Here is a 22,109-nt window from a genome sequence, read left to right on the forward strand (position 1 = left end):
CTTCTACTATTTTTGGAGCACTAATTTACACATTTTTAACACCACTTTAACCTGAGGATGTTATCCACAAACCTGAACGTGGGAGACCCTTAAACATATGTACACATTGGAACAATGACTTGAGAAATTACTTAAACGTGAACTTGGAATTACAAAATGGAGAACATGCTTGTTTTGTATCAACTATTACACTAAAATGCAACTTTCATTAAAAAGAAAACTCCAAGATTTCTAAAAGTCAGTGGAAAAAATAATTTATTGCAATTTATTTTGCACATTACCATGAAGCATTTATACATATATATTCTGTGCTCATAAAGTATAGTAGATAGACAATTTTTATACACAAAGTAATTGCACTATCCAATTTCATAATGCAAATATTCAGAAATGTCAAACAGATAAGAATGGATATTATTCACACAAAAATGCACCATACATTGAAGTTATGGAAGGTCTAACACATCTGAAACCTTGTCCAATTTAACCAAATGTATCAGCTGGTAAAATAAAAGATACTATGTCCCCTTACAAGCTATATATCTTTTAATTATGCCATGATGCCAAGAATACCATCAGGTTGTCCCAAGGAATAATATAAAATCATTTCTAAAAATTAGAGACCAAAACAGAAGGCAACCATGACAATCATGTCCTAGCAGTATGCCTGTCAATTCTGGGAGCTCTATCAGAAAAGAATTAGAGCACTATCAGTGGCCTCAAATTGTCCAGCAAACTGTTATTAACATGACAGCTTAATTTAGTTAATATAAAACAATGCAAAATACATTGCAAGAGAACAGCGTTTCAGTAAAAGTACATCAGCACATGCTTCAAATGGCAGTGTCAGACAAACAACTGCCTCCATTCAACATAGACAGTGTTTACTTAGTGTTACAAAGCCAAAATGCAGGATGACATCAAAAGAGGTACCTTTTTCTAACCGAGTTTTAACAGTGTATCAAGTGTTATTCACAAAATGAACAGGAAGCATGGTAATAGCAGAAGTAAATCTGATAAACAAGTTTTATAGAATAGTTTTCATAATGGTGTTTTATGTATTATTTTTACAAATAGTTTTTTAGGTTCTTCGTTCTGCCAAACAACTGAAATGCTTCCCGCCTTTCCAGAAATGTCACTGATTTTTGCAGCCACTGTACTGCAGAGATGGAGATGAAGATGGTGTGAAGCATCAGACTGGAGTGGTTATTTGTGGCGTGCATATTACGAAACTTTATTCAGTATTATTTGGTGATAGGAAGGCCACATAACTGACATGCAAAAACACATATCAAAAAAAAAAAAAAAAAAAAAAAGGAAAGCTTGAAATACATGCCCACAGCAGAGATATAACTACCAAATGCTAAGGAAAAAGTAGCAAGTAGCAAGCAAGCCTGGAGGAAAATGATGAGTATGATTTCAGGACTAGGGCAAAAGACAATGTTATTGCACATAGCAATGGGAAATATAAAGTGAAGTTAACATCCATAAACTCATCCTTACTGCCTGGCCCTCTATTTGGAGACAGTATTGCACCCTGTTCAGCCTCCTTTTCCTCTTCCCTCAGCTCAGAAAGCATCCTGCTTTGTTTCCTTGAGTGCATGCAAGTAGAATTTGAAAAGTAAGGGATTTTCTTTGAAGTAACAACACAGTGGATCAATGCAGTGACAAAGTATGTTTGACAACTTGTAACCAGTATTAGCAAATAGTAAAAATAATATAACAGAGCATAGTTAACACAAGCATTTCTTTTGTATGTGTTTGTTATATGTAAGAACGTAGCAGTTCCTACATTCCCTGATGAACTACTTGCTCTGAGATACTTTAACTTGTTCCAATTAGTAATATGGGGACATGGGAGAAAAACATATTTGGAAGAGAGGAATGACGGAAGTTGCAGTCAGACATCTGAGGTTCACTGCAAGCTTTATGTTTTACAAGTCAGTTTCTCATGAGAGAAGCTGCAATTGAACCTCTGTTCATGCAAGCAAGCAGACAAGTAAGTAGTCAGAGTTACTTTGGTTCTATGCACATTTCTGATGCAATTCTAAATTTTCCTGAAATGGTATTATGGAAGAGATACCTTAAGTGGGAATAATGTAAAGGAGCAGCATTCTGAACAGACAGTGATTCTTGTAAAACAGATCTTTCCCAGAAATAAATGCTGCTCATTCACAATAGAGATGCCAACTTAGTAACCAAGTCTAAAGTACGGTGAGTTGCTCCAACCCTATCATGTTCTACAGGCTCAGTGAAGACACGGCATATTTTAGACCTTGGTTTCATACCTCTATGCCAGCTGTAACCATTTTGTCCTTTCCCCATCATATATCCATTACTGGGCTTCAGGGTAAAATATTATGCTAACAGATTTGTGAATGCTGAGCTAATCAATTCCTTAGGTATATAATCAAGAAGGGAACACATCACTAATATGATTCAAACCTAGATTTAAAGATATTGGAGGTAGAAGACTTCACAGTAAAAGAATTATCAGCAGAAATGTCTTCAGGATGACTTAAAAAATATTTTCAGGTTTACTTCTTTAAATCAGTTCCCACAATATTCTGGAGTGACCATTCAAGAAATATATATAAGACATATATATAATATGTAGATTCCGAATATATGTTAACATGCAATATTAATCGTTATGAATGGCCCCCACTGAAGTTAATCACACTACACATGGTAATAAACATAAGCATGTGTATATGTTTGAAACGTCAGACAAAGTATCTGAAAAGAAAACCAAAACTGTACCTTTGCAAAGCAATTACTCTAAGGTAATACAACATAAAAAGTTAGTTATCTGATTTCTGCTTTTGGATTACAACTTTATATACAGGCTATAAAGTGCCAGAAATAACAACAGTTTGGAAATCTTGAAGTAGTAAATCTTAGAGCATCTTTTTGTGTTTGGAAAGATGAAATGGTGCAGGGAGTGAAAAAGAATGAAAAGACCATTAGAGAATTATCTTCTTTCAAAGTCACCTCTGACAAAATGATTATCAGTTTCATTCACCACATGAATTATCTTTCTACTTTCCTATTCTCTGAAACTTACTACAACATAAAAGAGATACTTGTGATGGGGGAAGTCCTTCTGTGTATGATAATTATATGTATAGCTGAAACTAACAAAAATCAAAACAGACTTTTCAAGTGTGCTTAAGCCGTGACTCTTACGTGCTCCTGACAGCAGTTTTCCGTCAGGTTTGTTTCTGCCCCTATGTTCCCCTCTACAAAGTTGAATTATTAGCTAATGGTAACAGAAGGTACTTCTCAGGGCTGCTGTCAGGTATTATACAAGATCTCTACAAAAATTATAAACTTCCTGAACCTAAAGTCGTGTGAGATTGAAACATAGAAAACACAACCTTGACTCAGTACTCATCTGAAGTTTTACATTTCAAATTACAATATTCCCTGACACAAATGATAGGACATATTTTTTTAATGCAGAAAAAAGCCTAAGGTGTTTAATTAAAATATATTTCATATACAAGTATAGATTTGAAAAATGGTAGCCATGTGAAATTACAATTAACTTTGATATAGAACAAAATCATAAAAGTACTATCAAAAGTGGTGTCCAGAATATTATTACAAGTAATATTTACTAAAATACAGAATTCAGTGGAGTTAAAGTACAGGCTCTCCCCTGAATTTTAATACTGAGGGGTTAATATTGGGAGTTGTCATTAAAAAGTCAATATTCATATACTTGGGTACCAGTGATATTAAAGCTAGAGCTGATTTCCTAAAGATTATAAATGGTTTAGCAGCCTAAATTTCATTTTCAGAAGCACATGAGAATTCAAAAGTACAATTAATTCTCTGTGACTTTTCGGTTCAGTAAAGGTAACTGATAACTTGCATTATTTTAGTCTAGTATTTTTAAGATTAAATACATTAGCTTAGAACCTTTTCTTTTTGTATTACTTCAGGACAAATTTCAAGCTATGTGTATTACTTTTACCCACTTTTCTCCCTGTTTGCAATGGGTGGAATGTATGCACCTGCTCAGCTATGGCAAATCAACTGGCCTATAATAACCTGATTAAGTGTCTAAGTTTGTAGCCCACTTATGAGTCTAAATCTCATTGTCCTTTAGTAAGATTTTGGTTACTACATGCCCAAACTTCTGAAATTTACATATAAGCTCAAAGACCACTTAGTGCTTGAAGAGCTTTACACTACATCATTTTGACAGCAGGATTTAGTTTCATATGTCATTCAGAAGACGTATTTTTCACCCTGTATATTTTTAAAGTAAGACCTCTACTACACAACAGTCTCTGCCAAAGCAAGCAGATCCATCTGAGATTTAACAGAACACCACACACATCAGGTGCAGATTTGCCTGCAAGTAGTTGCTGTACTGTTGCCTAAATATTTGAAGGCACATTTATTTACTCACTGTAAGAAATAGAATGGTAAATTTTGAAGTGCTGATAACCAGACATGTCTGCTAAACAGAAACGGACATTATATTGCAAAATCTAGTACAGTGGAGAAATCCATAAGAGAGAGAGAGAAATTTTTAAACACTTGGCATTCCCTCAAGGACTTTTTAAATTATGAAAGTATTCTTTCAGGGATTGCACAAACTCCAAAGGCAAATAATCACGGCTTTAATCTGCTGTCAAGATAATAAATGCATTAATGAAAGTGTGTACAAAACTGTTCATTTCTTCCAGGGAACATTTATTTTGCAAATGCAAATGGATCTCAGTGGTTTAGATTAAATTTGTCATATTTATACCTTGTTTAAAAAAAGTACACTTTGGTTAGTCATACCTCTGTCTCTGTACTCTTTCTGGACAAAAACCAAACCTTCATTGGTTCTTTTTTACCCTTCATAGAAACTGGACCCCTATACTCCAGGTGGAACTGAGGATCTGAATTTTCTGGTGTCATAAGACACCTGAAATTGAAAGAGAAAACATGTAAATCTATGTACTATGCACACATGCCATGCACTATATTAAATATTACACATACAGATACATAAGCAACTTAACAAAACAATTGAGTCTATCTTCAGATTATTATATTTGCATACAAATAATGTATCATAATACACTCTGCAATACAGTTTCATATGAACTCATGCATTTAAATAATGCAAGATGATAAGGAGGAATGATTTTAAACTAAAAAAGGATAGATTTAGATTAAATATTAGGAAGAATTCCTTTACTATGAGGGTGGTGAGGCACTAGAACAGGTTGCCCCATCCTTGGAGGAGTTTAAGGCCAGACTGGATGGGGGCTCTGAGCCTGGTGGGAGCACTTGGCCTGGTGGGAGGTGTCCCTGCCCATGGCAGGGGGTTGGAATTAGGTAGGTGATCTTTAAGATCCCTTCCAACCCAATCCATTCTATGATTCTAATGTTTTGATAGGTTCCCATCACTATCAATTCTGAAGACACTTTGATGTTACACGGAAAAAGTGCTTTAAAATGTCAACAACAGTAAAAATGGTTACTCACTCACCTGTATGTATACTCAGAGACATTGATCTTTCCTTTTTCTCCAGTAGTTTCTGTTCTGCTTGTTAGATTGACTGTATTTCCAAAGAGACAGTAACGTGGCATCCTTTGGCCTATGACACCTGTGACTACCTCACCAGTATGGATTCCTATTGTTATCTTTAGAGAGAAAAAATAGTGCTTGAATACTTAAAATCAGTGTGGCTAATCTGCTGCTTCCAACTAAATACAGATATTATGTCATTTCTATTTACTAGCTGTTCTTTTTTTTTTTTTTTTTTTCCCCCAGTGGACAACTCCAGCTTCTTCAGTTTTGCATTTTGTGTCTTTTTTTAACCTTTTTTTTTTTTTTTAATTATTATTGTTGTACTGTTATGTCTCTGCCTTCCACAAGAAAGAACAAGCATCATATTTTTCCAACATGTACCATGCCATGTTGCTATTACATACTGTGAAATAAAAATAAGCGGAGAGAGTAGCATATTCTGCAGGTCTGTGTTTAATGAGCTCTCAAAGATGCAGAAATGGATGGTTTAGGCCAAGAAAAAGAGTGTTTCTCAGAGGAAATATCATGGTATTTACACTTAAAAGCTCAAGGACAGGGGTTTGAAGAAATTCATTCTTATAGCACATTATGGTTACTGTGAAGCCCCCAAATCAAACCTTCTCACTTCCTTGCCCACTGAAAAAGTGAAAAACACAGACCTAAGCTAAGTGTTAGAGCAACAGGCTTCATATAAATAGAAAAATGTATCAAACTCATTATTTATTTGGCCCTCAGAGCCTTTTGATGAGGACAGGTCATTAACTGGTCAATGCAGCCTCATCAATCCTATATTAATGCACCGACATCTTTAAAAGGCCCATTATGTCTGAACTTTCACTAAGATACATTACTGTTAGAATCATTGCTATAACTGCCTATGGAACTATAATTTTCTATTTATAATGCAATTATTTTCCCATGCTGACAAGAGGATCTCAAGCACAATTGAAAATGTCAACAAGGGATATTATTGTTCTGTTCATTGAGATGAAGAAGACTCAACTAATTGTATTTGATGCACAATGCAAATTTGTTGATTAGATAAAAAAGATCAGAAAACAAACACACGTGATGAGGACCTAATTTAGTTCTTTAAACGGTTAAGCGTAATTTTAAGGTCTGAGGAACTATACATACTACATCTACATGTGACTCGTCATATTATTTGTAGAGATAAAGTTTGTAGAGAATAAAGTTTGCACAGACTGGGACTTCAGCATTACGGTATTTCAAAGCATTATCATCGTATCAAAGAACAGGCTTTTCATTCAAGCCCACGCATTTACTAACCTGTACAGGCTCACCATCTACTTGAACTTGGCCTGCTATTTCCATCATATCCAATGCCAGGTGACAGATAGATCGTGCATGATGAATGCAAGGCTCTGGTAGACCACTCACTGTCATATACTTGTCTCCAACCGTTTCCACCTATTGTGGAATAGGGAAGACATGCATTGGTCAATTACTTTATTATTGTGGATTTTGGAGTCCTAGAATGGTGGTAGTGCTTCCTTCAAGACAGCTTGCCCTTTCAAATATTTTCCCTTTGCTTTCACTCAAATCATGCTAATTCTAATGATCCCTGCTTGCATTTATTGTATTGATAAACATTTACTGTATTAACAAATGAAAATGACACCAATTATGTGAACTTCAGCCTCTCTTTTCAGGTCTTCTAGAATTTGTGTAGAAACTGAGTGCCATGTTTATTTTGACTCACACACTTGATTTACTTGGTACAGGACATAAAACTGATTTCTAGAAAAAAATAGCAATGGATTTTATATATATAACACACAAGTATACACATGCACATATATATATATATGAGACATACATATCTACTTTTCTATCTCGTAACAGCCATATCTGCAACTACAGCTCATTGCTACCGAAGAAATGAAATTCACATTGAATAACCAAGTAATAGGTTAAAATTTACAACCAGGAGACCCAGGTATATGACTTAAAGCACGGGGTCAGCAGAACAACAAACTGCTTACTTAAGTATTTACATTTGCTAAATGTGGAAGGAAAATTATATATCCAGCCAATGGGTGACTGTGCAGGAAAACTGCTGGAAACTATGCCCTTTATGTTCCTTCACACACTTAAAAGATAAACAACATACTCTCTTCTTTAGCTATGTAGTATCAGGCATCACCGTTCAAATACAACTGCTTTTTTCAAAAGCCTAAGGTCCAAAGGATGGAAAAGGGAGACATAACAGTAAATTATTGAGAAGTCAGTTCAAATTACTTGAACATTTTCTGCTTACCTTGTAAACAAATGGATTCCTTCGTGAATCAGTCAGAATATCAAATCTTGTGTAAAGATCATTTAAAAGATTAACAATCTTCATGGCTCCCTCTCCAGAGGCATGTTTACTACAGAAAGCATTGAATCCAACAATGCCACTAAAGAGAATGGTGACATTGTCATACCGCTTAGCTGGAACAGGACGTTTGTGTCTCAGCTCATTTGCCACTGATGGTGGTAGAACAGAGTACAGTAACCTAAATGAGTAAGGAAAGAAAGGCAAAAGCAAAAAAGAAATAAATGTAAGAAAGGACTTTACATATTGCAGACATTATTAATTCTTCTGACATGATCCATTAGTAGTGTCTTCGACCATTTCTACTTAAGCATTTCTGCCACATCTACTAACCTGTCAGCATGGTGGTACAGAAAGATAAAGTGGTCTACACAACTCTGTCAAATAGTAACATTTGGGCATTCATCAGATTCACCTGGCTACAGCAATGGCAGGTAAGAAAGCTTGCAAACTGCTATTTTAGGTTAATTAGGAAAGCGAAAAGGATTGCCAGTTCAATTCTCATAACATTTAAAGGAAGGAGCCATCAAAACACCTGTGTGAGCTACAGCCTATGTTGCAGAAGACATTTGACAATCTGAATTAAGGAAAACCCTAAAAGGAATTAAAATGAAATGCTCTTTCTTGACTCCAAAATTACTAGTGCTGCGTATCTTTTATATTCCTTCCCAGATTATTTTATTTTGTGAAGAAGGTACCTATAAATATTGCTGTGACTGTTTCAGATCAAAATCAAGATTTGGTTCTTACGTATCTGTCTTTTTCTTTTCATCTTCTAGTGCACGTAGTGTGTGCTGCAGTCTGTCAGTGAGGATCTCAAGCTCTTGCGTCAGCTTATATTCCTCTCTGAACTGCTCTCCCAAAAGAACCAGATCACGGGTAGCATCATGCAATGGAATATCACTCAGATATAACCCTCTTCTGGTTAAATCATCCAAGTTCATCACACTGCAATGTGGAAAAACAGATAGTAATATGGGTACAATTAAGTTAGCCAAAGGAGCATTTAAACCTCAGATGAACAGCAGAGATTGTGGAATAACAGAAAAAAAAAAAAAAAAGATTGTGCTTCTAAAATTCTGATGAGATGTATAAAATATTCCTTCTACAGATTACCCTATTTGTGTTCACTTGTGTTAAAACATGTCTCTTGATTTTTGAATTTAAATACTTAATTCTTACTCAGAAATTCCATGAACATATGAAATGCACATTCTTCAGTGAACAAATAAAAGTGAGATTATGTTAAGGTAGCCTCTACTCTTCTTGTCTTCATCCACTCTCTGTTTTACCTTTACACATGAGATTAACGAGGTAATCTGGTATACTAGCTCAGTAAACTTTTAGCTAAAGCCTTCCATTCAATTCCCAATCCCAACCACTCTTTTTATAAACATCATACCTCTTTTAAATTAAAGCTTGAATCCTCAAAAAATGAATCCTCATAGGAAACTAAATCATAGTGACATCTCAGCTTTCCCAGAATAAGTAATAAGGGGCAAGACTTGCCAAAAATCACTGAATCATGAGATATTCTCACTTGTCCAAACTAGGTAGAGCATCCCAATGTTTATATTGAATTATTTAATAATCAGCTAACTTCTGATGTTTAAATGCTCCCTCCTCTTTCTGTATAAAACAAATTCAATTAAATCAATACCTGAGTCAATTAATCTTTGTATAACTACTCTCATAAGTGCTCATAAAATTAGTAATTGTAAAATGAAAATCAGTATTACAGAACTCTTAAGGTTTAAAGTACCTTGGTGAACAAAGAAAGAGAATGCTGTCTGCTTCAGGCAAGTAGATCATTTGCCCTTTCAGGCGTAAGCAACTGATTTCTGTGCCAGTCAACTCATCTTCACACTCCAGTTTTTCTACATCTAACAGCCCCTCCTGGTGATAAAAAAAAAAAAGTCACAATTATTATATAATGGCATATGGCATTGGCACATGTGTTACTTATCGCAACATGTATGTAAGTGCTTTCACAACGAAGGCTGTCAAAATGTCTAAAAAAGTTACACCCAATGTTAAAACCCAATTATCATTTGAGCACAACAAATTGTTGTCCTTACTTTAATATTACAATTTTCTACTTCAAAGTTACAAAACATGGCACCTTTCTTTATCTTCATGTTTATAATTTCTTGTTTTCTTCTGTGTGATTTCTTCACAATCATTTGAAACAAGAATTGCCTATTCTATGAAGTTTTAATTGTGCCTGGGAGAATCTCTAAGAAATCTTGTTGGTTTCTCTCGGGTACAGTTTTCTATAAATAAATGCACTCTTTGGCATAGTAGGCTCTACTCTACATGCTGCATTGCTTCACATTGCTGTCTCCTCTCCTCCCCTCCCTAGAGAAAAGGGTACAGAAATGTATAGGAATGTATGGGCTCAAGCAATAACGTATTTCATATTTGCTTCCCATATTGTTATGAAGCAAAAGTGCATGTAATTACCTTTCTACATTTACTTTGTTACAATGCCATATGTGGGGTTGGCCCCTTGCAAAGAAAGCATCAGGCATGAAGTAAGCATACTTCATCATTCCTATAAAGCATTTAACCTAACAACTAAACATGAATTCAGACCTGTCACTTTTTCTCATCTCAAGACTCAAAAGAGATTGAGCTTACTACTGTTCAAAGAATATTTTCTGAACACTTCTGCTTTTTCAGCACTTCTTATCTTTCCAAAGCATACTTACTTATAGAAAAGCCAGGTGAATATTCTCTAATTACCTTGGTCCTCAGCACAAAGACTGTATTGATATGTGAGAGAATCCCATGAAAACTAATATCAATATGAGGCCGGACCAAGGAGAAAACTGACAACAGACTGCAATTTCCTGGCTGCAGCTAAAATGTAAAGGGAAAAAAAAAGGAATGTTTTATAATAAAAGTATACATGGAGTAATTATATTAAATTGGCTTAAATGACAATACTGAACAGAAGAGAATATATACTTCATACATTTCTCCGTTAGAACACAAGGTTTTCAAATTAAGGACTTTACAACAGAAGTATGTTAGCATTCAAAGTGCAACTCTAGCCTGCAAGATAACCTTGAAAATTTGTGTTAGGCTATTTCACATTAATTATCTGACAAACTGCCCCCATTCTACAGTAAAGTATAAAACAACTTTTCAGTGTTTTTCTCTTAAGTATCCTCCCTGTAACTCCTTTTTCAATGATAATCCATATTCTCTAGAGTCTCATCTGGTAGCAAGGATTCCAAGGATTGCAACCATCCTCAGCAAGCTAAATAGTTATAGCTGTTCCATGAACGACCTTGAGAAAAATTGACAAAGCTCTTCTTTCAAATCATTCAATAAAATCCAGGAAGACATCACCACAAGCCAATTGCAGGAAGAAGTAAATAATGTAAAATTACATTTTAAAAATATAGCTTTGATTCATATACAATGTATGTGTAATACTATCCCACATAACTATAAAGGCCATTTGATTTTTTCATTCTTTTCCTTTTGTTTCTGTCTATCATATCATTTTTTCCTATTGCTTATTTTTAGAAACTCTCTATCCTTTCAGGCAAGAACTGAGTTATCCTATTCATATATAGAATATATAACATTAAATGGGCCTTTGAATACTCCTCTATTTCAAATAAACTGAGGAAATAACAGCAGTTCAGAACACAGTTTTATATCACAATCATAGTTTGGCACACCTCAGCTAATATTGATGCTTATAATGCACAAGCTAAGAAAGTATATAACTTCTGTTATTCAGCTCTTCCTTTTTTGTGCATCAGACACTTAAAGTATATATATCAAAGTATTTTTGTGAAGTAATATATAATATGAAGTAATATATACTATTTACCTGCTGCTACATTATAGACAAGTATGTGCAAGACTATTTCCTAAACCACAGGCCAACAAGTCATGCTGTATTATGTCCATTTGTTAATCTCACACTTTTGTAACAAATAAATCTTGCAGCAGGCTAGTGAAAAGTAAAAACCTAAAATAAATAAACAAATAAAATAATCCAGTAACAAGCTAACACCTGAGCTGTGTGGGTGATCAGGTATTCTCTGCTTGAGCTTACTCTCTGGTCTGTTACTGCACATTATAGATATAATCTTTAAGGAACACAATTGTTGCAGGTTAAGGACTATTTTTCATATTTTTTCAAACAACAGGAGCACAGTGCATTTAGTGTTATACACTTAAATGGAAATGCTGATTAGACAGAGAATCCTAAACCTGTTTTATTCATCTTTAAATAAATAAATAAACAACAGCTGTGTATCTAGCATAAGGCATGTCTATGACTATGTAACAGAATCATCTAACCTGTGGAAGGACTCTGTATATAGCATTGCCACACTGTGTGACCACCAGATCTCTGTCAAATATTATGTGGAAAGGAAAGGCCTTGCAGAAAGTATAGGGACTGATGCGAGATTCTTGGGTACCATTTTCTTCAAATCGGTCAAGGTCTTCATAGTAGTCCTCTTCTTTAGACTCTTTCTCTTCAATTAAAAATTGAATGTGGTCACATTCCTCATTTCTCTGTTGAATAACCTAGAAAAAAAGTAATGAAGGAAGAGACGAAAGACTGAAAACCCTTCTATTCATTATTAACTGGAATGCTACTATGAAGACAGGGATGGATACATTTATACCAGAAAGACAAATTCAAGAATGATAACTGTATCTTTAAAAATTCTGTGTTCTAATAAGTATTTCTCAATTTAAAGAGTACTTATAATTCCAGGGGAGGAATTGTGTCTTTGCTTAGCTACAGTTGTTCTTTGCATGAACTACATACTGATGATCATTCAAATATATATGTGATGATTGTGATGAGTGAAATGTACCTCTTGAAATCAGGGATTCAGGCTCAGGTTATGCTTGCTTTTGTTGGTGTGTGCCACACAACAGGACTCTCCCCTCTCCTTGAGTGGATCTGTGTCAAGTCTTGAATTACATAAACCACCTGAATCCTTATTTTAATGAAAGCTGCTTGCAAGGCTTATAACACAACAGCAAATAGTGCTTGGTCAGAGGGTGGGCATGTCACAGTCAGCCCGAAGAGATGTAAATGGAGCAAAGGTGTGCAGTCCTTATCCAAGCAAACAGTGATGACCCCAAAAGATAAAACTAAAAGCAATTACAATGTTCTCAGAGTTGTATTTCATATTAAATGAAATCATAGATGACTCTGGTTATTCTGCATCAGTGAAATCTCAAATAAATGTCTTGAATATGGCATTTCACTTTAGTAGTTTTACTGAAAGTTAGTGAAAAAGATAAAATTAACAGGGATTATTTTGTTTGCAGGGAGAGTCATATGTTATAATATAATTACAGCTAATAATTAATAGAATAACATAATTACCCTGAGAGGCCAAATTCACCTCTTCTCAAGCCTAATTAGATTTAATGACTGGAACAGAACAACTCTATTTACACAGTATTGTTTAGCAGCAACTTTTTGGAACATGTTGCTCTCAGTTATATTTTCACAGAGCCTGATCCTACAGCCACTGAAACAAAGGCTTCTTAAAATCTCTAATGCATCCTGATTTTGCCCTCTACACATCTAGCCACAGAGACTAACAGTTAAAATGTGAAAACAAAACACAGACTGTGCAAATGCTGCTGTTTAGACTATTAAACATTTCCCCTCCACAACTGTCAGCTGTGTTAGCTGCTGGCTTGGGGTGTGATGATACTTTATTTGTTCCTATTTGCATGCAGCAGCATAAAACAGCAAAATAGTATTTTATTTCTAAATGCTGCTTAATTTGAGAAGGTGGTGCTCCTAGATCTCCTATTTGACTATACATTTAAAGGAAAGAGAGGCTTTTCTTGAGGACAGTTTGGAGAAGGAGTCTGATGTAGGTGTTCTGTATAATCTGGCGCATTAGTCTTCTCTTTCTATTGAGTATATAAGTTAGAAAAGATCAGAATTTACTGGCGTCTGTAGGTTCCTAAAGCTGGATGTAAGAACAAGTTCACATGCTAATGATGATAAAACCCAAATTCCTTTAAAAACTGTTGGTAATCCATGTGGTAATGCGTAGCAAAGATAAATGGGACATTACTAGTTAATAAGAGGTAAAACACACAGGAAAAGTATGTTGTGGTCATTTGAAAAAAAACAAACAAACTACGTGGGTTTATCTAGTAAAACGGAACACAGTAGATGGTGACCTGGTTTTCTTTTGATTTTATGGCTTAAAGCTCTTCCTCGTCTTCCTCTTCATATAAATCCTTTTCCCTACAATTGTGAGGTACTGTGGCCATACTGAGGATTGATAAAATGCAGTTAGTGTCTTAGTTCTTATTTTCCATGTTCACTCATGTGCACTCCCACAGATTTTGTTGTATCATTACTATTATGGTGGCCAAAGGATAGCTGAGATTATACACAGTAACCTTTTTCAAATTCTGTAGAATTACCACTAGAATTCATCTGTTTCCAGATGATTTCCAGTCTTGGATCTTACTTCAAAGAGTTGCTCTTCCCAGAGGGGAAAAAAAAAAAAAATGAGTACTTTGGATGAAAAGCTTCTTCATTCATCAAAGCAGTCATGAAATTCATTTTTAGAGATTGAATATTTTTAAATAAATGTTCACAATAACAGCAGATAATATTCAGAGATATTAGTACTACCACCTAATGACCATCTTAGTCACTGCATACTCTGTTACCATGCTACACCTGTACTTACATTTTTTTTCCTGCTACCATGTAGCACTGTATGGGCTTTTCATAACCTCCCATTTTTTATTAGAATGAATGATGCATCGATAAAGAAAACTCAAGTGTTAGTTAAAAAAGAAACAACATAAAACTAGAACTGCTACATGCTTCAAGACACGTCTAGGTCAGTTTGAGCTATGACCCTCTGCAGTTACTACACGTTTTCACTGTGATGAAGTCAGTCATCGTGCACAATGCGCTCTTTTCCTTATCTTTACAGATAAGAACTGTGTCAGTAACAGTATAAAGCTGCAAATTTCCCCAGCATCTTCAACTTCATTTTCAACACTATGTTTGACTAGACTCCAGGGCATGTAGAAATGCTGGCTGTACTAGCGCATCATGATAGTGCAGCAGATGCACTACAGGCAAAACACATGGAAATGTGTCAGACCTACAAAACAGCCAGAGCACCAGCTGCACACTAGTGGTAAGCCTGATATGCTGTGGACACGGCAGATTTATTGAATTTGGTTCTGGTCTGCCATGCACAGATCCTTGTTAACCGAAGCTACAATCATATCCCTCTACAGGCTAAGAAAGCTACTGAATCATCCTCAAGTAACTCCCTATTGGATAGGTAATTTTATGATGTCTTTCCTGCTCATTTCATTTATGCACTAGCTAATCTTCCTGTCTCATGATTTAACCCACCTCGAACAACTTACAACTTCCCTTTTTCTGAGGTATTTGGGATAGAGAAAAAAATCAGTCTTCAAAATGATATGTATTCATGTATCATTATGTATGTATATATTTCCTGTCCTAGAAGATGAAATCCATCTTAAAGAAGGTAATGAGGATAACACAGAATAACATGGGCTACCTGCTCAGAAAGACCACATTCTCCAAGTGTATTCTTGAAATACAGTGACATTCACAGTAACTAAATTCTAGTCATTTTTCCTACAATGCCTTGAGCTTTTACTTGTCAGCAAATTTAAAATCAGCACTTCTGGCAATTAACATAATATGTTAAAGTCTGTCCTTTCACCTTTGGACATACGGGTCCAACTTAATTGTCCAGATACTTACTTGGCATAAAGACCTGCCCTAGCTACTCTGAAGTAAGCTTAACTAGGATAGAACTCTTCTATTGTCTCATTCTGCAAGCAAAGTTTGCAAGCCACAGAATTTCAGCATCATTTTAATATTGTTGAGGAAGCTTCAATTAAATGCTTGACAAATGAAAGTTCAGTGACAGAAGTGACAAAGCCAGGAATTAAGTCTAATTCTTTTGCCTCCCTCTGTGGTCTTAGCTGAAGTGACATCAGCTCACCACGTCTAAGAGCTCAATCACCATAGTAACTGCAGCTAAAAACTGAAGGGAAAAATCACTCTCTTGGTTTCAAAGAGAATATATAACATCCAACTGGTTACCCACTTGTGCTTTTCAGAAAATGTATTTTCAACATGTGCTCTTGCTTAGCCAAGTGAAAAGTCAGACCAATATTTCAGGGAGGGACAATTCAGAGAACAATTATTTTAAACATGCCTCTATGATTTAATATATTTGGTGAGCTTCACACAAGATATTAAATCAAACAGTATCACTGTGCTACAGCATGTATAACAAACACATGCTGTCTGTTAAGCTCTCTCTAATGTACCTGCAAGACAAGACTCAGTTCTATAGGTACACACAGGTCCCCAAGATATACTCAGATCTCAGCATCAGTGACAGACAAGAATGTCCTTAGACAAGGATCTTTTTCCTTTGGATTGTGATGACGAATATATAGACATTTTTTTTGCCATTTAAAACTGAATACAGGATGACATTCTTGATCTCTTCTGATCAAAACTGACCGTGCAATGCTACTTGACAAATTTCACTGCAGCTCTTCCAGGGTGGTTCAGTGTTGAAGTGGTACCATTGTCAGCTTTGCACACCCAAGGCTAAAACCAAAGGGATGCCTGGCAGCTGGTTTGAAGGCGGAGGCTGTCTCACTGCACTGAACCTCTGAGTATGGAGCTCTTGAACTTTCCAGCTGCCCTTGGGTCAGAGGCCAACTGTGCTCCATGATTGCCTTATCTTCATACACAGCTAACCTTTTAATGTACAAGCTCAGTACTGCTTGTCCTCTGTGACGAGTACCTAAGTAGTTTTTAGGCCAGATCTCTAGCTGGTCACACTGGCTTTGCGTTTTGGATTGCCATTACATAAGACAGTCAGAAATTCCCATCTTAGAATCATAGAATTTCCAAGTTGGAAGGAACCCACAAGGATCACTGAGTCCAACTCCTGGGTTCCCAAAGGACCATACGAAAAAAGAAAATAAAAAATCAGACCCTGCGTCTGAGAGCATTGTGCAAATGCTTCCTAAACTCCATCAGCCTCGGTGCCGTGAGCACTGCCCTGGGGAGCCTGTCCCAGTGCCCGACCACCCTCTGGGTGCAGAACCTTTCCCTAACCCCCAACCTGACCCTCCCCTGTCCCAGCTCCACGCCGTTCCCTCGGGTCCTGTCGCTGTCCCCAGAGAGCAGAGCTCAGCGCCTGCCCCTCCGCTCCCCTCGTGAGGGAGCTGCAGGCCGCCATGAGGCCTCCCCTCAGCCTGCTCTGCTCGGGGCTGAACAAGCAGTGTCACCTCAGCTGCTCCTCATACATTTTGCCCTCTAGACACTTCACCATCTTTGTTGCCCTCCTTTGGATACTCTGTAATAGCTTTATGTCCTTTTTATACCATGGTGCCCAAAACTGCGATCAGTGCTTGCGGTGAGGCTGCACCAGTGCAGAGCAGAGCAGGACAATCCCTTCCCTCAACCGGCTGGCAGTGCTGGGCCTGATGCACCCCAGGGTACAGTTGGCCCTCCTGGGATCTTGACAAGGATCTCCTCCGGCACTTTTTCATTTGATACTGTAAACCATCTTCCCTGACAGTCCGAAAGAGAGATTTTGATAATTCACTCTCAGATATTAACAGAACTGCAGCAGGCTGTTTTCCCAACAGATTTTTTTTTTTTTTTTTGCTTTGTAGGATTTTACAACACTCTTCATTGTCCTGTACCATTTGTAGCCCTGAGAGAATCTCTGTTCTGGCTTCACCTTTGTAGATCACCCTCATTATTATACAAACAACCTCTGACAAGCAAAGCAAGAGAAGGCACAGGCAGAAGGCTGCTCACAGAGATCTTATGCCAAAGCTAGTAACGAGCAGTGTGACGATTTTTAGTTCTCATACTGAGAGTGGCAGAAGTTAAATAAATATTTTTAGTGTGTTCTCAAAGTCAGGAACAATTCTTAGTACAGTACTTGCTGAAAAAAAATAAATGTAAAAGTTCTTAATTCTATTTAGCTAAAATGGATTACAATATCAGGGAAGATAAGGCAAATTGGATTTGAACTAATCAGATGATTAATGTCAACCAAGGCTTTCCTGAACTATTCAGCTGGAATTGTGAACTCAAAAAAAAAAAAAAATCCCTTTCAGTGCTAACAGAGTTTAACAGAGACAAATTCAGACCTTTCTTTTTTCCTTGTTGTCATAATACACACGTCTCTGGTGTTAAAAGGCATTTTTCCTGAAGGACACTGTTCTGGAAAAAGAAAGCCCTACTGTATACCACAAGAACATACACATATATGTGACCAAGCTCTGGCACAGGTTGTCCAGAGAGGTGGTGGAGTCTCCTCCTTGGAGATCTTCAAAAGCCACCTGAATGTGGTCCTGGGCACCTTGCTCTGGGCAGTCCTGCTTGAGCAGGGGTTAGACAAGATGAAATCCAGAGGTCTCTTCCAACCTCATCCATTCTGTGATTCTTTGCAATGCATGAAACAAAATCTAAACATGTAATGAAATTAATATATATATACTGTAAACAATTAAGATCTTCTGCCAACTTCACAGAAACTGTAACATGAAAGACAACTTCAAGCAAAATTTTATGTAAATGTAAACTTAGAAGCCTGCACTATCTCAAGAAGATTTATGTGAGCATTTGTTCTAAACAGTTGGAGGATAAAAGTGGATATAACAAAGTATTAAACATAATGTTGCAGATATGGACTTTATACTAATATAAAGAGAACTACAGATCTTACTAAAACAGTCCCATGTTGGACTGTAATATAAATGTTTGAATAAAGAGATTTGGAAGAATAACTTGGGAATCTCAGCTCTGTTCTTTCAAGTAGGAAGGTAACTACCATAACAAAATCAGAAACTTAGGGCTGAGTACTAAGGCTCTTATCAGTTCAAAATAAATAAATAAGTAAATAAATGCCAAAACACATTCTTCTTCATGCAAAAATCTAGCTAACGTCAAAACTGAAATAATTTACAGAAAAGGTGCCACTGCTTGGTCTATAAAAACTGAGGGGATAAAAAGCAACTGCATTGTTCCTCTGTGCTGTGCTATTTAAACAATGTGTTACTAACAGTCAGAAACACGTAATTACTAAATTATGGAGCAAGGGATTGAGATGAAAGAAAATGGTTTATTTTTTTCTCCTGTTCCCATTTTTAGAATGGTGTAAAACTAGCCAGGTACCACAATGACAAACTTTAGTTTAAAAACCTCATTCTGTAACATTAATGATTAATAGCTGACCTGTGGTGTAATAGGGAGAGTCTGTGGATTAATTGCAAATTTTGGCACTGTCACCCTGCAGAAACATAGTACCTGTTTATTCTCTGCTTAGGTACCACTGCAGTTTGTGATTATCTGTGGAGTAAAGCACTATTTGGTGTCATTAAAGGTGTCAAAAGCTAGGCTTTATTAACTAGCAAAGATGAGAAGTTCAGGGCTGAGATAATACTCTAACAGGGACATATTTTTTTAACAGCAATGAGAAAAATCAGGGTAACTGACATAACAAAATGAGAGACAATGTGCACTTTTTCAGTTAAGAGGTAATACCAATATTTATGGGCCTATATGCCTTTGGCTCTGGAAGAACAGTTTGGACTTAAATGAAACTTTGTGTTCAATTACAATGGATTTGACCAATACTGTCAAAATTCTATTTAATTACTGCACAAATAATAACGTCTCCAGAAAAGCCTAACAAAAACAAATAAAAATGAAAAGTAAAATTTAGAAACAATATTTAAACTTCTTTGGTACATTTATTACTCGTGAGAAGTCCTATACGGATATTGGTATTGTCCAATACAATCTTCTAAATAAAGTAATATTCAGACTGAGGACACAATTTGTCAGACTTTTGTTCTGGTAGCTGCTTTGCACAATCTGGATTTCTACTCTTTCCCAGTGACCACTTTTGTCTCTGCATAACCCTTTGACTATGCTGGCAGAACTCTTTGTGATAGAACACCAAACAACATAAGTGAACAGATATGGGTAAAAATAACCCAGAAAAACAAATGTTATTTTGAACCTAGTTCACTTCCTCCATGTAGTTTATTTTATAGCTTCACAACAGCTGGAGAGACACATCAGAAAAAGGTGTCCTAGGACAAGCTGGAGCAGGAAGAGAAGGGGGGATTGTGTAAGTTGCCTGCGCCACCAAAATAAATGTTTGTCGAGCAACAGCTTCAGCATTCTTGCAGCCAACTTTCCAACATGGTCCTCCTAGTCTGTCTTAACACTGAATAAACAGGGACCAAAGAAGGGGACTGTTCCGATCTGTTGCATCCTTATCTATCTGACTACTAACACTTGCTGTTAAAGTTTTAAATATGGATTTCTACCAAGCAGAACTTAAACAAAGGACATCAAGTATAATACCACTGCAATATGGGAAAAGCCATTCATTATAAATTTGAGATAGCTTATAACAGGAAACCTAAGAGGCAAATACTTCAATATAGGAGCAGTAATTACCTTTGTCACTGGGTCATTTTTAAATCTCTTATGAAAGCAAGCAAACAATCAATCATATTTTATATCAATGACTGAATGAACATTACACTGAAGTTTCTGTTTTTAGACTTTAGCCAAATTAATGCTAAAATAAAGTATTACTTCAGCTAGAGTAGTGAAGCTGTGCTAGAAAGGTAGTATGGTTAGGGAATAGTTAAAAAAAAAAAAAAAAGAAAAAGAAAAAAGAAAAAAGCTTGCTGTACCTGCTTCTATTCTTCTGTACTTGATGTAAAGTATTTGGTATGAAATGCAGTATCGCTAACACCAACAAGTTTTTTTTGTTGCCATTTTCCCCCTGATGTATCTGAGGCTAACTGTATGTTAGATCAAACCCTGATTTTCCACTGTTAGACTGATCAGTTAAATTTTTCTGTTACTCTGTATGGACTCAAAGCAGAAGTTTCTTTTTCCATTTCACGAGTAACTTAGCACACATAATATTATGTAAACTGTATGAGTAAAGAACATTTTTCCTCTTCTGGGGCTGTAGGTGCATATCCAGTCACATTCCCATTGAATGGAACCCACAAACCCAGACACACAAATGTATCTTGGTTCTGCTAAGGACCTGGCATGAATGCCGAGAGGAAGACTCTGCTCTCCAGCCAGGTATCACCAATGCACATCAGCCTCACAGTTTACATATAGATAAAGAATTTAGGAAAGTGGAAAGAGCAACCCTAATAAACCAGTACCAAGTTTATGTACATCACCTTCTTCTTTGAACAATGGGAATTTGTTCTGAACTATTCTTGAGTAGGTCTGCTTGCAAATTAAATGCTGGCCTTCTCAGCATGTGACTGACCCATCCTTAAAGCAACCCAAATGACAGTAGCTCTTCCTGAGTCAGTACTAAAGCCACAGTCTAACAGAGGACAGCAACAATGATTGTTTGCCATCACTTTACTTGTCTTGATTGTGTCCTAATGACATAAACATTCAATGTGTACAACACTTCAAGCATTACCTTCATATCTATTTCTGTGCCATGGATCTGCTGAGCTACTGTTTTGATGATTCCAATGACAATATCCTGTAGACCTTCTCTTTCTGAATAGTAATGCAGAATGAGTCCTTTCCCCTTCTCTGCATCAGTGCATCTGAAGGAAGGGGCTCGCATACCTGGGTAAATAGTAGCAAGATGGTCATGCAGAGCATCCAGGTTCTAGAAGAAGAAATTAAAAACATAATTATAAGGCATATACTTATTAGTTTTAAAGAAAATAAGTACATATCTTGTCTAATCTATTCCATGATTCCCTTTCTCCTGCTGGTCACACTCCCTGTGCACTTGCCTTACTATTTCTAAAACAGCTGTCAGCAGACTTTTCAGGTAGCTTGCAAAGTTCTTTCCATCTACTGTGGAAATGTTTGGACATGAATGACATCAACACTAGCATTAGAAAAATTACTCTAGGTAGTAAGAATTTATGCTCAGTTATGCTGTATTTCAAAATATTTGGTGATTAAAGACCTCGTATATGTTTCTCAAACCTGTAGCTCATCCATTTGCATCCCTTCCAGATTCTTGTCCCGGTAATCTCCCCTTCAGATTTAGGTGTCAAATACAAATAAGTGTGTCTGAATAAGTGTGAATCTTTCTCTATATTGTCAATGAAACAACAGGCTAGCTCTATCATCGTAACAGTCAACCCAAG

General features: G+C 36.3%; 1 protein-coding gene across 1 annotated transcript in view; it reads right to left on the reverse strand.

Moving 5' to 3' along the window:
• Positions 1 to 237: 237 nt before the first annotated feature.
• The window catches only part of GUCY1B1 (guanylate cyclase 1 soluble subunit beta 1), a 41,583-nt gene continuing 19,711 nt past the window's right edge, over positions 238 to 22,109 (reverse strand). The window contains exons 5-14 of the mRNA XM_035323428.1: positions 21,419 to 21,616; positions 12,207 to 12,437; positions 10,626 to 10,742; positions 9,643 to 9,776; positions 8,631 to 8,828; positions 7,824 to 8,061; positions 6,833 to 6,973; positions 5,501 to 5,655; positions 4,804 to 4,930; positions 238 to 1,592 (exon numbers count right to left, since the gene is read on the reverse strand). Coding sequence (XP_035179319.1) covers positions 1,569 to 1,592; positions 4,804 to 4,930; positions 5,501 to 5,655; positions 6,833 to 6,973; positions 7,824 to 8,061; positions 8,631 to 8,828; positions 9,643 to 9,776; positions 10,626 to 10,742; positions 12,207 to 12,437; positions 21,419 to 21,616 — 1,563 coding nt within the window. The 3' untranslated portion in view covers positions 238 to 1,568. The remainder of the gene's footprint in view (positions 1,593 to 4,803; positions 4,931 to 5,500; positions 5,656 to 6,832; positions 6,974 to 7,823; positions 8,062 to 8,630; positions 8,829 to 9,642; positions 9,777 to 10,625; positions 10,743 to 12,206; positions 12,438 to 21,418; positions 21,617 to 22,109) is intronic.

The sequence above is a fragment of the Oxyura jamaicensis genome, chromosome 4 (assembly GCF_011077185.1).
Source record: "Oxyura jamaicensis isolate SHBP4307 breed ruddy duck chromosome 4, BPBGC_Ojam_1.0, whole genome shotgun sequence".
Taxonomy (NCBI): Eukaryota; Metazoa; Chordata; class Aves; order Anseriformes; family Anatidae; genus Oxyura; species Oxyura jamaicensis.